The sequence below is a fragment of the Antechinus flavipes genome, chromosome 4, assembly GCF_016432865.1.
Source record: "Antechinus flavipes isolate AdamAnt ecotype Samford, QLD, Australia chromosome 4, AdamAnt_v2, whole genome shotgun sequence".
Classification (NCBI taxonomy): Eukaryota; Metazoa; Chordata; class Mammalia; order Dasyuromorphia; family Dasyuridae; genus Antechinus; species Antechinus flavipes.
The window spans coordinates 49,845,543-49,862,306 of record NC_067401.1 but is presented as its reverse complement, the minus strand read 5'-3'; the positions used below and the strand labels follow the sequence as shown (position 1 = coordinate 49,862,306).

Here is a 16,764-nt window from a genome sequence, read left to right as displayed (position 1 = left end):
ATTTCTTATAAATTAGAGTCAATTCTCTATATATTTTGAAAATGAGGCCTTTATCAGAACCTTTGACTGTAAAAATATTTCCCCAGTTTATTGTTTCTCTTCTAATCGTCTGCATTTATTTTGTTTGTATAAAAACTTTTCAATTTGATATAATTAAATTTTTCTATTTTGTGGTCAATAGTGATCTCTAATTCTTCTTTGGTTATAAATTTGAGGTCACTTTTGTTTCGGTCTTATATGTACAGGTGTTTGCATATTGTCTTCCCTGTTGGAATACAAATCTCCTGAAAGCAGGGACATTTTTTTTTTGCCTTTGTATCTCCAATGCTTTGCATAATATCTGGAACATTAAGAAATGCTTACTGACTGACTCAATAATAATCAAATACAAATCTTTAAAAATGTGTTAACAGTTCAACTAAATTGCCACATGTGATGAAAAGTAAAAAGAACCTCAGTAACAATATATAGTAAAATTTGCTAAAACAAATCATTTCTGTTGAGCCAATGATTCTATTATTGAAAATATATCCTGAACGTGTTTTTTTTTTAAGTTTTGCTCAAAGATTTTCACAGCAGCATCATACATAATTTTAAAAATGTTAATAAGCATGCTAAATACTCAACAAAAGGGAAATGGTTAAATATACTGCAGTACATTAATGTAATGGATTATCTTAATGCAATAAAGACCAACAAATAAAAGGAATACAAAATAGTTTGGATAGGTCTTTATGCAATAATGCCAAAAATCCAAAGTACAAACTAATAATAACCATAAAAGAAAAAAAAAAGCAATGAGAATAAGAGTTGGTATAATAGAGATAGCTGACAATTCATAAAAACCTGGATAAAAAGCTTCAACCCTGACATAACGCCTAGATGAGAAGTATGATGAGAAGATGAGTGTATGTAGCAAAACAGCTGCAAATCTGCATTAATAAGAAGGATTTTCCCCATTGGACTTGTGTTCTCCAAGGTAGGGAGGGCCATGTATGATCCTAGGGAGCCTTTATCAACCAGAGTGAGTGGAATGATTACATCCTATACTCCTAGGAATGGCCAAGTGTGAAGTTTGTCTCCTAGACAATCATCTGACCCACTTCACTAAATTTCGTCATGTTTGCAATCTCCAGCTCTTACTCTCCTTTCTATTAGCTGCCAAATCTTGTCGTTCTCTCCCCTCCATCTCTGTATCTATACCTTACTCCCAAAGCATTTTATTTCAGGGACCTCATGATGTCTTGCCGAGACTGTTGGAATAATCTCTAACTTGGTCTCTCTTGCTCAAGTCTCTTCTATCATAAACCATATTTGACAGCTCTTGCACTTCCTCAAACTTAAAGTGCTGTAGCTCCCTACAGAGCCTAGAATTAAACAAATACTTCTCTTTGTCATTTAAAGTCCGTGGAAACCAGAATCTGACCTGCCTTTTCAGAAAGAAACAAGAATCCCCTTCTAGTACTCTACAATCCACTAAATTAGCCTTCTTGTCCTTCACCCTTATACAAAACCAAATCTAAAATATCCAAACATCAATAGAAAACTCGGAAATAGGAATATCCATTAAACAGAACTGCATAAAGAGAAAAAAATTAATAATGAAAACTTTCAGCCATGTTGTAATAAAAAATAATTTACTTTTGCTTGGTTTTTTCACTGTATTATTATTGACGTAAGAACACTACTAAAAAGCTCTTATGTTTACTCATTTTTATAATATGATTTGATTACCATTTGTCACTTGATTTTTTGTATGTAAAAAAGTCATCTGGCTAGCTTTGTTGTTCAAACTGTTTACAAGATCTGCCTTATCCTATTAGGTACACACAGGAATTTTTCTAAATTATAAAGCATATTCAATCACAATGCTTACGAGCCACGATTTTTGTACTGTTAATAGAATTTATTTAAGAACTGAATATTGTTTATAATTTAATTTTTTGTTTTGTATATTTGATCAGTGTGTATATACTAGTATAACAGTAATGCATTTAATCTTAAAATATACACAAAACTTTTTGTTAAGCTGCATATATAATAAAATTGAAAATTACTGCTCTAAACTGATGAAATTAGAGTTTGTGCATTTACATACTATACATAAAACTATTACAATAAGAGGGAGCTTAAGAGTCAAGAAATCACCTATGGCAGAAAGTATTTTATCTCCTGATCAAATTGGAATATATGGTAGATAGCCATTGGCAACAATTACTTAGAATGCAGCTCAGTTGCAAAACATTACAGAGGAGCATAAATGAAAGTTAAAAGGGTATCATATCGTACAAATATATGGGCAGAAGAGGAAAAAAAAGTCAGAAAGTCTGCCCTAAGATTCAACTAAACCAGGTCATATCTGGTAATTTATACATACAACTAGAAAGATGACTAAGAAAAGTTAAAAGTAAAGATCTACTAGAAGTTCAATGGTCTATTTTTATTAATGACGATAAAATTACCACTTTTCAACTTTACCACCTTAATCAAATATGTTTGAAACAAAAATGACAACTAAGATAAAAATCCAGAATTAAAAGCATAGTTATATCTGACCAAATACACAGTAGGAGAAGCAGGAGAGGTAAAAAAAACTGTCTTAATTTTAAATTACCTTGTTATTTATTACTCCAACCACATTTCCTATTTTATTCTGCTAGAGTCTCCCAGAAAGCCATCTCTTATAATAAAGTAACAATATATAAGTTTTACAAAACTCACTTATCAAAAAACTCTGCTATTATATGAATTTGTTTCACTTCTCTAAAAAACAAGAAGTGTTTTCTCACATAAGAAGAAGCAGTTTGGGGAGTTGGTGCAGTGGATAGAACTCTAGTCTTGAAGTCAGGAAAACTTAACACTTCCTAGATATCTGATCCTGGGCAAGTCACTTAACCCCAAAGGCCTCAGCAAAAGAAGAAAGAAGAAAGAAGAAGGAAGAAGGAAGGAGGGAGGAAGGAGGAGAGAGGAGAGGAGGGAGAGGGGAAGAGGAGGAGGAAGAAGAGGAGAAGCAGTTTTAAAAATATTCAGGATCAGATCTAAAGACCTCAAAAAGTGAAAAATTGCAAAAGAATGGAAGAGATCATGGATGGCTATACCTGACTCAAAAAAAGATGACAAAAAGTCATTGATAAATACTAAACTAGATGTCTACACCATCACCTTCATGTAAATGGTAAAGTTAGGGCTCTTCTCAAAGTTTTTCCTACACACATTAATATCATACAAGATGCCTTGACAGCTATGGCCTTAGAGACAATCTATCCATAAAAATCTTCTGATCACCAATATTAGGCCAGTAATATAATCACAAATACCTATACTTACAAAAGACATTTGTTGCTGTTCTGGAATGTGTCCGAAATAAATTAAAAATTGGGTGTGATATCCTATGTATTGTGAGATTCTCTAGGGAGTCCATTAGTTGATGGCATTATGTCAATTGCAACAAGTCCCAAAACACTGTAGGGCACCTCAATGAAAGCTGTGGCCACTCAACAAGAGAAATTAAGTAGAAAGAAAAGTCTATTACCCCAAACTAGAAGAGTTGGACAGGCAGTTCACTGAGAGAAGTATATCAGTACCTACATCTTGGACAGGCAGCATACACCAAAGACCTGATGTAGAATTTAACATTGTCCAATATTTTCAATTATCCCAAATTCTCCACATCACATCATCCACATCTCCCCAACCATCCAATAGTGTTTATTAATGAGTTGCCTCCAAAACTAGCCACATCCTTACAAAACATTAAATTAAACAAAAAAAATTAAACTGTTTTAGGCCCAGTATTCACTCTGCACAACATGGCAAGCTCTGAAAAAGAGTTAAGGCCCTATTTGTAGTCATAAGCTATAGGAAGAGACAACTGCTCTAGAACAGAGAGTAAGGTTAAACTGGCTATGGTGTCCTCTGGGATAGGGAAGGAGTTTGGATTTTTTTTTTTTAATGTCTCCTGAAATATCAACTTATCTATAGGGGTTATAAAGGCTCAGTGCCCATCCTACCACCTTTTATTCTTCAAATGGCCAGAGTAAGGTCAAGATTCCTACAACCTCCCTCCCCCCTTGCCTTTTTTTTTCCAAGATCAAATCTTTCTATAATGTCCTACTGCTGAAAATAATAATCCAATCACTAACACTGAAGCCTACAACTATGCCTTATATGTAATGCAATAATAACTAAATGCAGAAAATACTAATAATCTAAAGCATTCACTTAGCACCTCTCTTTTACAAGTAGCTACATTCAGGCAGACATGTTCAAACTAAACAAAGAACTTATGCTTAAAGTCCACAAAGTGATTTCCTCTTTGCCAGTATACCTTACTCACTTTCTACCCCTAAGACACAAAAGAGATATTAATTCTGCCCAGTCAAAAAAAAAAAAACAACAACAACCAAAAACCACAGTACAGATAAATCAAGAAAGATGCAATCTGGAAACCAGAAGGAAATATGAATACTAAATCCTCAGAGGTCGCAAAGCTCTCAATAACATTAGAGAACAAAAAAGTAAAGTTTTTTACTATGGAATTGCAAGAAAGCACAGAATTAAGAAATTCCAGAATGAGTCAAAACAGAAATGAAATCCATAAAAAAAGAAATTAGGGAAAAAACAAAAGCCAGAATGTTTCATAATTGTTTTTTGTTTTGAGTCAAAATATTTCTCTCTTAAAGCATAAATAAAACTCAATTAGCAGATTAGGGAGGGAAAAAACATGATCAAGGTGGAGAATTTCTCCAAAGAAGCCAATAAAATTAACAGATTTAGAATACAGAAATACTTAAGTGGAAGATCAGAGTGGAAAACAAAAGTAAAGGTGAAAATATATGCTCTCTATTCAAAGTCACTGACCTCAAAAATAGGATGCAACAAATCAAAAAACTTGAATGTTATGATAAAGGAAATGGTATGAAAAAATTACCCAGAATTTTTAAATATAGAAAACAAAGAATTATATGAATCTACTTCTCACCTAAAGAAAAACAAAACAAAGTATGCTTCAAAAATTGCAGATGACCCAAAGAGCAATTAAAGGATAATGTGGTAAGTAAACTAGAGTAAGCTCTAGTTTATTACAAATAATGACCTATGTGTAAAGAAGTGGAATGGGAAAATATTTATCAAGCACCTGTTGTACCCAGTACTAGGGAAACAAAATGAAAAGCAGCCCCTGTTCTGAAAAGGCTCATATTCCCAATAAGGAAGACAACATACAAATCATCAAAGATATGTATGACCAGAAAAGTAAGTTAATAACAGATAAGAAGTCTCAATGTCATGCTGGTATCCACAAAATAAACCAACCTGGTTAAAATATGTAAGCATTAGAAACTAATAAAAACTAACAAAGATATAAACCCGTATCAAATCCTCATCCCCAAAACATAAAAACAAAACCAAAAACCACTAGTCTTGAGCTAAAATATATTTGCTGCTATCCCATTCTTACCACACCCAAGCATTTTCCAAGTATAAATCTGAAAACAAGTGCTTAGGACCAAGTCACTTTCATCTCTACCCGATACACTCCTGAAAAATGAAAATTCTCGGTATTAAACTAAGTTAGTAGAACCACTACAAATTACCTTTTAAACATCAGCATCCTATGTGCCCCAACATTCTCATAAAGGGAACAGTGAATAAACTATATCAAGCCTGGCAATAATCTTACCTATTCTCCCAGAAATAATCATTCTTAAACTCAAGGTAAGTTGTTGGTACAGTCATATAAATTTCAGCTCCATTTTAAAAATTGGAGGACAAAAATCAGCAGGGAATTTTAAGAGTCATTTGCTTATATTTTTAGCCTGTGTGCTGTCAGCCTGGATATAAGTATGTCCAATACAGAAGAACCTGGAAGTAAAAGTCACCCTTATAAAACCAGGACCCTTATTTTTCCAACCTTCTGGCATTTCTTAGAGCTACTTGCTGGCCTCTCCATCCAAACAGAAAGTTTGCTGCATTTTTCTAAAAAAAAAAGTGTTATATCATGTTAAATATGCTCTCAGCAACACCTTTTCTTGTTAATTAGGGACTTATGGCAGATGGGCTAATCTAGGAGTACTGATTTCCAGTCTCATCAATATTTATAAAAACTGGCTTCCTTAACCTTTATAGGGCAAAACGCCTAAAAAATAAAAAAATAAAAATAAAAATAAAACCCAAAATCTACTACAAAAGTCAGCACTTCGGTACCTGATTGTGGTAACAAGGCCAAAATCCAAGACGAAGCCCTTTATTGCACATCGTGTTCCAACGTCTTGGGCCGCCCCATCTTGCGACCTCTCCAGATTGGCTGCTCCTGCTCTCTCTACTGCAGAGAGAACTTCAATTAGAGAAATTCTGAAGCTTATGAATCTAAACTGGATACTCCCCTCATTGGAGGCAAGGACAATTAAAAAAAAAATCACTGCAAATATATACGTTAGAAGAGGTTTCAAATAGATCTAAGTGGCTTGTAAGCATCATATTAATGGCAGCTGAGAGTCTTATGTTCTACAGTCTAGATGACCCCTAAAAAAAAGTCCCCAAGGCCAATATCGGCAGCAAGGTGTTAAATAACCTGAAAAAACAGGCTACACATATGTCATAATATCAGATTCCTATGGGGGAGTTTTTCCTCCATAACAACTCGTGCAAGACTGACATTATCTAAAAGCATACCAATTCCTATTCCCTATGAGAAAAGGTAGGAGAGGGAGAAAAAAGGGGGAGATAATGCTGATTTTCCATTATGTTTAAAAAATTTAAAAATCAGTTAAAAAAAAAAAATTCAGTTTGATTAAAAGCCACTGGTTGTGAAAGGGAGAGAGGTTCCCTGCTGACTTAAGCCTAGCTGCCCAAGCAAGGCTTCGGAGTAGTTTAGATCACAAGTGTTTACAGGCAGAAGGAGCGGAGGCTATGGCGGTCTTCCTAGTGACACTTCCAAGTCACACAAATGGGGTGTATTTCTGGGATAGACTGCCAACAAGTTACTGGAAGAAATGAGACAAGGACCAGTTCAAGCCTGGCAAATAAAAAGGCCAAGACCCTTACATGTTTCATCATAAAAGTACAAGTTATTAACTAGTTTAATACCTTGGAACTACCAGACCTAATCACACCTGCTACACAATAAACCAACATGTTCCTGATTTGTGAAAGGACAGATCGGATTTCTTTCAATCTGATTCTTCCACATCTAGCACTGATATATTTATATGCAGAATTTCCAGTTTAAATTTGTTAGATTAAGTTCAAACACTCACTCCCACCCCCACCATATAAGGAGAATATCTACTCTAATAATTAAGATTTTTCAGGAAGAGGAACAAACAAACCTGAAATTTTAAACTATATTCGTGACATTAAGCTTTGTCAAAGTATTACTACACGCTGCTCAATGGCATTTTGAGGGTTATAGTGTTGCAGTAAATAAATTGTGGCTGAATAATTCATTATAACCTTTACCTTACCTGAGTATGAAAGTTTGAAATGGTTGTTGTTTCAATATCTTTCTTGCCCAGAATTTCCATTTTCACTGGAGTGTTGGGAAAATTAAAAGCAAAATAGTCCAGGAAGTCAGGCAGATAAGCAGCTGCCCCATGCACTATTGCTAATGCATAGTAAGCTGCATTTTTTTCATTTTCACTGAATGTCAGAGTAAGGAACTCTTCAGAAAATCTCTCCATCTCCATTGGAGACAAAAATGAGAGTTCATCCATGTAGGCATGAAGAACTAGAGCACCACCATTGGACTGATGCTCCTCGTGAATAAAGTTACTAAATTTAGTGCCTGTTTTTAAGAAGTTGCTACGAATAGAATGCTCCTGGTGAGTCATAAATGGTGTTTGGACTCCCTGGGGTACCCGGTATTCTTGCATGCCCAAATTCAGTCGGCACAACTGCTCATCTTTTAGATACCTGAAGGATTCCTTGTTAACTCCTGTACTGTTATTCACCTGTCCTTGGGTCAGAATCTCCTTGTTAATTCGGGTCAGGCCAGCACAGACAGTCTGTACTTCTTTGTTGTACATTTTAAGACGTCTCCCACGCATATCTTCTCGATGTTTCTTTTTCTTTTTCTTCTTTATTTTCTTCATGACAAAGTCATCAGCCCTCTGGGTTTTGCCATTTTCGTCTGGTGTTTCTGGCCATAATAATTAAAAGGAAGTCAGTTATTAGGTTTTTTATGACATCATACATATTTTTTTAAAGAAGCATTTTCTCCCTCTAAATAAAGGAATCCCATTATCATGCTGATTCGGGTCAGATTAGGTGAGCTGTTTTTTTTCCTTTTTAAAATATATCAGTGTTAGGAAACAGACTTAATGTAATAATATTCAAATGTGAAGAATAAGTAAAAACATACCTTTATAGTCTAAGAAAAAGGGTCCATGTGACTAACATAATGAAAATTAGTAGTTTACATATGTATTCTAGAACCCCAGGTCTGTTTATAAAATTTAAGCAAAGGCTAAATTAAGTGAGTATATTGATATCAGTTTACTAGAATAAAATACTTAAGACCAATCATTTCTTAAATCATTTATTAACAAAAGCTAGAAACAGGATCCTACAGCTGATTCTATAAAGTATCAGATATGGTCCTTACCAAAAAAAAAAAAAAAAATTACCAAGAAATGTGGAAGTTTAATTATGTATCTGTACTTACATACACATACACAAAACCACACATACCTTACTTCATAACAAAACACAAAAACGATCAGTTGAATGTATTCTTAAACCTGGGGTTTACTTTGAAATAATACTTAAGGAGGGAATATACATGCAATAAATTATGATCCTGATCTCAATGTAACTCTCTGTAAATATGCAAAAAGTAGATTAGAATAATAAACTTCTAAAAACCTGAAACCCATTAAGTTAAAGTATAAACCAAATACTTTGAAGACTGATAAATTATTATTTCCAATTAACAATTGTCTTTAAGAGCCTGTGAATAATATTGAATACCTGTTATCACATAACTAAAATTTAATTCAGTCTCCAGCAGTATTTAGAAAGTTAAAATATTAATAAATCCTTTTTTAGTCTTTATTTTTTATATGGCTTTTTATTTTTCAAAATGAACAAATCTTTAAGAACTAGGAACTACAACTTTTAGTATTTTAGGAAGAGAAGTTAAGCACATTCAATTTAGCTGCAAAATTAAGCACATTTACAAGATGTGCTTCTTTCAAGCCAGAAATTAATTTAACTTTTTCCTAAATACCTAAATAATTTTTAGCAGTATTCCCAAGATATTCTGTAAGTTACATAAGTTAGATTACTAATTTTAAACACAATTATCAATATTTTAGCGATTGAATAGCAAGTACACACACACACACGTACATTTTGCTGAAAGGATCCTATTACTTTAAGATTTCAGGCAGAGCTATTTGGTATGCAGAAGATGAATTGTGACCTAGATCTGCCACTGAAATTAACACCAAGAGAGAACTGTCTTGATTGTAACACATTTTCTATATTACTACCACTTGAGGGCTGGTGTTCCTAACATGTCAAAAAGCCTTAGTGGGCTTGACTATAAAACTCATTTGTATTCCCTATTTTCTTAATTTTGTTGTTCTTCTGGGGAGATTTTCTGACAAAATAGCTGTGTCTCTAAACCACTGAAAGGTCACCCTAGATTCTAAAGGACTTAAGTACTATTGAATTTTGATTTTTTTTTCACTCATACTTGACAATTAATTAGAAAATTGCACAAAAGACATACTGTCTATATTATCTATATTCCACACAAACTTTCCAACTATTCTTAGATTTTTTTTTTTTTGCTAAATGGTATCAATTTCAAATGCTATTACAGCAAAAAATGTAGCTATCTTTTGGATTCATAGGTAGAATGGCAATTTTAAAACGCTGGGTCATGGAAACATAAAAAAATTTCCTTTTTAAATTTAGAAATACTGAAAAATATTTTCCTCAAAAAAGAAGATTTTTGAGATCGATTGGTGATAAGTCAAAGACAAAAGCAAAAAGGCTTTCCTTAGGGGAACAGATTAAAGGTAGTACCAAAAATCTTATTGAAGAATCAACAGATCCGTCAACATTTATTAAACTCCTACTATATGCCAAGCCCTATTAATTTGATTATTGATCCCTCTAAAGTCAAAAACCTCTTTACAGTCAACCTAAAGGCATGGGTGGGCTAGTGCCCACCTTTCTCTCAAAAAGGTGATAAGATGAATCAATGGCTAAAATGCTAGATCTGGAATCAGGGAGACCAGTTCAAATCCAGCTTTGGATACATACTGTATGAATTTGGGCAATGCATTTAACTTCTGTCTGCTTCAGTTTCCTCAACTGTAAAATGGAGATAAATATAACACCTACCTACAGGAAATAAAATATTGTAAATATACAAATAATAACTATTATTAAGATATCAATGGGAGAGGGGAGAGTGAGAAGGAGAAGGAAGGTTGGAGGAGAAGGGTGCAAAAGGAATGAAATGATGACTTAGTTGCTTGATTCAGTAACCTAGGCTGTATTTTAAGATAGCTTTCCTTATTCAAGATTATTATAAAATTACCTGAAATTACCTTGGGCACAAATCATGTCAGATGACATAGAGATGACTCTATTACTTTAGACATCTCTGCAAACTAGAAATTTCTTATATATTAAATTAAATTCTTTGGCAGATTAGAAATGAGTTCACTGACAGAAAGTTAATACTTGCTAGATAGGGTGTGTTCAAGTACAACATCCCAAAAGTTTCAAGATGAACAGGAAGAATATACAGCAACTCAAACATGAAAAAGATAACCAAACACTTGAAAATTAACTTGATGACTGATCTAACATATTACCTTCTAATATCAGAGTTGTATAAGATAAATTCTAAAATAATATCTTTATGTCTCCCAGTATGGCAAATTTCTACTTCCTAGTTTCTCCCCTGGTTGCACTACTTCAGGATTTCTGACTGACTTCATCATGCCCTGGGGCCTAATACCTTCTTTTCCCTCTTGCCACAACTATCATTTTTTAATTCTCCTTTGCCCATAGCTTCCCCATTAGATAGTAAGCTACTTGAGGGCAGGGATAACATTTCTATTTCTTGTATTTGTTTCCTCTGCACTTAATAGTTTCTGACATGTTGTAGGTACTTAATAAATGTTTACTTTTTATAGACTACCAGTACAACTAAATTAATCATACATTTTGCTTGATTGAAAAGTTTCACCCTATATTTAAGTTACCTTCAACCTATACTTTTATTTTTATACCTAATCAAAGCTTAGAACTTAGATTATGAAGTTCTCAAAATAAAAATTATTTTCAATTTTTAAAACCATTTCATATAGATAATATCTATTCATTAAAAGACATTTTTCCTTTATGGCATTTTTAAAAATTGATTACCAATTTGAATATATTTGAATATATCCCTCTCACCCCCTCCAGATCTTGGGTTCCTCGATTATATCAAAGATGATGTTAGAATGGGGGAAGACTGTTCCATAAAACCACACATACCATGTCTGACAATATATACAATATATGAACTATTTCACAACCACAGTCCCTTGCTTCTGCAAAGAAGTGCAGAAGGTACATCCTCTGAACTATTCTCTGAGGTCAATTTTAGAGACTTATTTTTTCTGGAAGAAATTCTAGTCTAGTCCCAAAAGTTGTTTTCATGAACCAAACCTCCCCAAAAGGGGAAGAAAATGTTCTCTGGAGACCGGTTTATTATTTTCAGGTCACTAGAACAATGATTCTCAAACTTCCTGCAAATAACTATGCTTATTTACTTTTTTACAATATAGCTTTGTTCAAATAAAATAAATTTTAGCACCTATTTTTCAAAATTAAAGGGAATTAAAATTGAGCATGGGCTCTTCCCATTCATGAAATGCATGTCCTCCTTACCGTCACCTTATACACACAATCTCTTCTCTTCCTTTATGAAGCAGCTCAGACATTGCCTCCTGCATGAAGCCTTTCCAAATCTCAACTGTTACTTGCCCTCCCCTCCCATAAGTATATTTAATTTGTGTATGTCTATATTTTTAAGAGTATGTGTGTATAGAAAATTTATAAACTTTACATTTATTTATATAAACATCCTTGTTGTCTCCCTATTAAAATAGTATTTTCAAATGAGGACTGTCATTCTTTGTACTTGTATTCCCAACATTTAGTACTATATCTGGTACACAGGAGATTCACTAATAAGTACATGTTTTTATCAAATCCACTGCCTCATGGTATCATTTAGTTAAATGACAGAGAATTCAAGAATTCTAAAGGGGGAAGAGTAGTCTTTATGGATTTAAAGTGGCTAAAGTTGAATATACTTCTCCAGTGGCAACATTAATTCATTTCTTTAACACAAGGAGAACCGAGTCCACTATGGTACTTCAGAGGACTCTAGATCCCTCAGGGTATAGATTTTTGAGTCCCTGCAATTAGTTGTGTCACCTATTTTTCCTATCACACTTTGGGATGGGTAGACAAGGGGTAAAAAGGCTGAAAAGATCAACCAATGATTCTAGTGGTTACGGGGATTGTATAATTCAATTCTCGGTATGATTCTCATATACAGAGGAGATTAGTAGCTATGACTTCATTTGTTTAAGGAATTCCCAGATGAGGAAAACTCCCTCTAATGCAGGTCAGAATCTTACAAGCAACAGAGTCGTCAAGAGATGACTTCCCTGGGTCACATAGTCTAAAAGATATTTTAGATGCAGTATTTGACCTCTGGGCATGGTCCTGAGACCAGTCCTCCAGGTCATAATTCTGTCATTCCCTTCAAACATACCACCATCATCACAACCACAAATGATTAAGAGATGGCTCTATGTTTAAGTCTACTAGAAATATCTGCAGATCAGAAGAATTTTCCAATATTTTATCTGGCTCTGAGATATCTGCATAGTCTGGGCAACTGGTCAAAGATGGAAGAATGTTAGAAAGAAAGCCTGACTCACCAAGGAATGCATAAGAGTATTCTTGTCATTTAATGGCATTGATATCAGAGAGGAAAAAAGGAAGGACTTTTTATGTTTTCTCTAAAAAATTCTGTAAGCAGTATCAAATTCCCCAATTTATCTAACCAACAAAATGGAAAATAGCATTCTACTGCCTATCAATTGTGGAAATTGTTTGGGGTGGAGTCAAAAGTTAGGGAACTATTTCTGTGGTGAATTACTATTACTTAGTTGTCATTTTCTGAAAAGTTGGGCTGTCAAGCAATCCAGTTCAACAAAAAAGTTTAAATACAAAAAATTTCCATGTAATCTAGTTTTCACATGTTTATTTTTAACAAATTCAGTGAGTAATTACCACTTTCTCAAAAAGTTTTATCATCTCTCTATTAAATTTTCAGTCTATAAAGATCATTTTACCAAGTAGTTAAGACAAAATTATTGAGACAATATTATATGTCTCAATAATATATAAGACAAAATTATATGGTTTTGGGGTAAGATGTGGCCCTGTTGAATAGCAACTATTAAAAAAAATTCACCTGGAGTCCAGATTTTAATCTCTATCACTTGCCAGTTAAGAAATTATAAATTCTCAAAGATTGGTAATCAGAGCAATGGATCCAGCAAAGAAATATATTAGACTAGACTCAGAAGTGTTCTGGGTCCCAACTACTAACCTAAGAATATGGAAAGAGTAATGACTGAAAGTAACCTCACCACCAATTAGTCACTGGTTGTTGGGATTTGGACACTGGTAAAACATAAAGGGATAAAAGGAGACATTTTAAAAGTACACAGCCAGGTAATAAATAACACTTGGAGACAAAACAAAAGAGATAGCCCAGAAGATGAAAGGAACTACTTACATGGCAAAGAATGAGAATTCTAGAAACCTGGTCTGAAAGATTCATTCGCTAAGTATTTTAAGAATCTTACAGCCTGGCACTGGGGCAGATTTTAAAAGAAGTATCTTATGACCTTGAGGGCATCTCTTTATCACCTGAAACATATTCCAGAAAATAGGTGGGTACCAAAAAGTCAGTACTCTAACAGTCAAAACTCAAAAAATCAGCAGGGCAAGCCATTCGATGCTGGCTAAGTTTTGGGGAAAGGCTTACAGCAGTGAATAAAAAGATGTGAGGTTTGATCCTAGCAGCTGTAAATTTCTGTGCTTTCTGTACATACATAAGAAAGAGAAGTCGACTTATAAGAAAAAATAACCGAAAAATCCATCTTTAGCAATCAGTATATTCTCAAAAAAGCTGCAACCAGTTCATTCTATGATAATTCCGCTCAAAAACAATACATAAGGATCAAGAATAAGTTATTTTTCCACTGGGGGGAAAAAGCCTATCAAGAAAATAATAAAAACGATTACTTTCAATTCCATGGAAGAAATGCAATGAAGTGGCTCGAAATCGTCTGCTGTAGAATGGGGATGAGGAGCACACAGAAGTGTTCTCCCACGAACAAGTGCAGCATTTCCGATGAATTATTTTAAACAACTCCGGAGCCAAAAGCCCTCCTACCAATTAATAACAGACTAAGTACACGCGGGGTCTAGAAGAGGAGGGCAGGAGCTCCCAAAGACTCTAGACCCTAAACTCAGAGGGAGGGTCTGGAGGGATAACTTAGCCAACTTTGGAGCGCGTTTCGGGGACGAGTCCGTCTAAGTTTCCGAGAACTCTGCCTAGGACATCGGAAAGGGTCTCGGCTGGGTCTCCGCTGGTCACCTCCGTGCCTCGGGCCTTTGGGGGGCACCCCGGGGAGACAGAACAAAGGGTGAGCCCGGGCCGGGAGGCCCTGCCGAGGCTCAGCGCGCGATGGCCGGAGTGGGGGGAGACGGGAGGGGCACCCCAACGAGCCCTGCCTTGGGGGAGGGGAAGCGTCTGGCGTTCGAAGAGCTCCATCGGAGCCTCGGGCCGAGGGCGCTGGACAGCAGCTCGGCCTCGGGGCCTGGCCTAGGCCGGGGCGCTTCGAAGTCCCCGGGGCGGGCGGCGGGGCCTACGAAGCCGAGGACAAGAGCCCGTTCCCGGGCAGGGGGAGGGGCCGCCCCAACTCACCTCTCTTGGGAGCCTTGGCCGGAGACAGCCCGCCGCTCTGGTCACCGTTCTCCCGCTTGCCCTTGTGCTTGGGGCCGGCGACGCCCGACGAACCCGGATCGCTGCCGTGGTGATGGTGGTGCCGGTGCCTCTCGCGCTCCTTGTGGCCCTTGTGCTTGGGCCCAACCGCGCTCACCGTCAGTGGCGAGAAGGTGAAGAGCGCCGAGGCCGCCAGCGGGGCGGCCAGAGGGGGCCCCGCGGGGGCCAACGAGGGCGGCGGCGGCGGCGGCGGCAGCAGAAGTGGCTCCGAGGGGCCCGGGACGGTGGAGGCTGCAGCGGGAGGTGGCGGCGGCCCCGGTTGTTGGCGGCTGCGACGCCGCCGGTAAGGGGGAGCGGGAGGGGGTTCCTGGCTCGGCCGCCCCCGCTTTTCTCGGGGCCCCCCACTGCTCGCCCGGCGCTGCCTCTTAGTCCCTCGGGGCGAGGCCCCGGCCCGGGGCTTTTCCTTCCCCCCTTTGTCCGGCTCCTCGGGCGCCGCCACCGCCCGCACTACGCGCACCGCTCCGACCTGCGCAGCCATTTCACCCACACACACATTTAAATGGCCCGACCGCCCCCCCGTCCTCTCATCGCGCAGGCGTCGTTCGCGCGGGGCCTGCTGGACTTTGAAGTTCCTCCCGCACCCGCCTCCTCCCAGCTTTCCTTCGCCACAGACAGTGTTAGACGGAAGAGGCAGTTCCCATTCTATCTCAGTAGGGTGCCCGAGACAAGTTTCCATTGTAAAGCCTTCGGGACTGCGCGTTGCCCCCTGGGAGTGGTAGTTTTGCTGGGTAGTCTTTCCGCCCCCGCCCCTCCCCCCCGCCCCCTGAACCGCGCAGCGTATGGAGGACGAAAGGGAAGCGTGCGCCGAGTCACGCATCGTCCCCGCTCACGTTTCACATCCGCTGGATGTCGAAGGGTTGCGGCCAACGGTTGTAACGGCCTCCCGCCGTCCCGCGTACCCGCTCCCTACACGCCAACTCCTACCCGCGCCTTTCGGCCGCACCGTTCCCCTTAGTTGAATTTTACGTTCCTGGGAGGGAAAAAGATTGGGGAGGAAGCCGAAGAGAAATTGGCGCCAAAGTACCTTCCCAGGGGCGCCCCTCCCCCTCCCACTTTACGTCGAGCAGCGGGCGCCGGCCTGGGACCCGCAGAGAGGAGGCCTCGGCACCGCCGCGCCGGCGGCTCCTCTTCGAACCCAAGTGGCAGCCAGGTAACCCAAGGACTTCCGGAGGGCCGTAGACGTGGTGATGGGCACTCGTCCAGCCATTTAACAGACCCCTGAGCAGCTGAGCGAAATGGCATGCGCGGCGTCTTATTTGGGGCGTTCTGTTACAATGTGCAATCTCTTAATTTCTGAGTTTTCCCACCAAAATAAATCCCTTACTGTTATTTTGTCTTGGAAAGTTGCACCACCCCCCAAAAAAATTCAGGGCCTGGTCAAACAGCATTTCACACCCTGATGTGGATGGGATAGAGTCTCCCAGGAACCATGAGATGTTCTCATAACCACCGAAGTATCAATAAGTTGGGAATATTTCGTCCGTTAAAAATAAGATTAATGGAGGCACTTATTAAACGCCAGGCACTCTGCCAAGAGCTGGGAATACCAAAAGATAGTTCCTGCCTTCAAGAGGCTTACAATCTAATGAAAGAATAGGCTCCTCAGGGCGTAGTTCGCTGGACTTTGGGAATACCACTGTCCAGAAGGAGGGGGAAGGGCG

General features: G+C 37.9%; 1 protein-coding gene across 1 annotated transcript in view; it reads right to left on the bottom strand.

The window, feature by feature from the left end:
- RSBN1 (round spermatid basic protein 1) overlaps positions 1-16,552 on the bottom strand; it is a 51,213-nt gene extending 34,661 nt beyond the window's left edge. Inside the window, exons 1-2 of the mRNA XM_051992988.1 lie at positions 15,026-16,552; positions 7,464-8,137 (exon numbers count right to left, since the gene is read on the bottom strand). Of these exons, the coding sequence (XP_051848948.1) occupies positions 7,464-8,137; positions 15,026-15,920 (1,569 nt within the window). The 5' untranslated portion in view covers positions 15,921-16,552. The remainder of the gene's footprint in view (positions 1-7,463; positions 8,138-15,025) is intronic.
- Between the last annotated feature and the right edge of the window lie 212 nt (positions 16,553-16,764).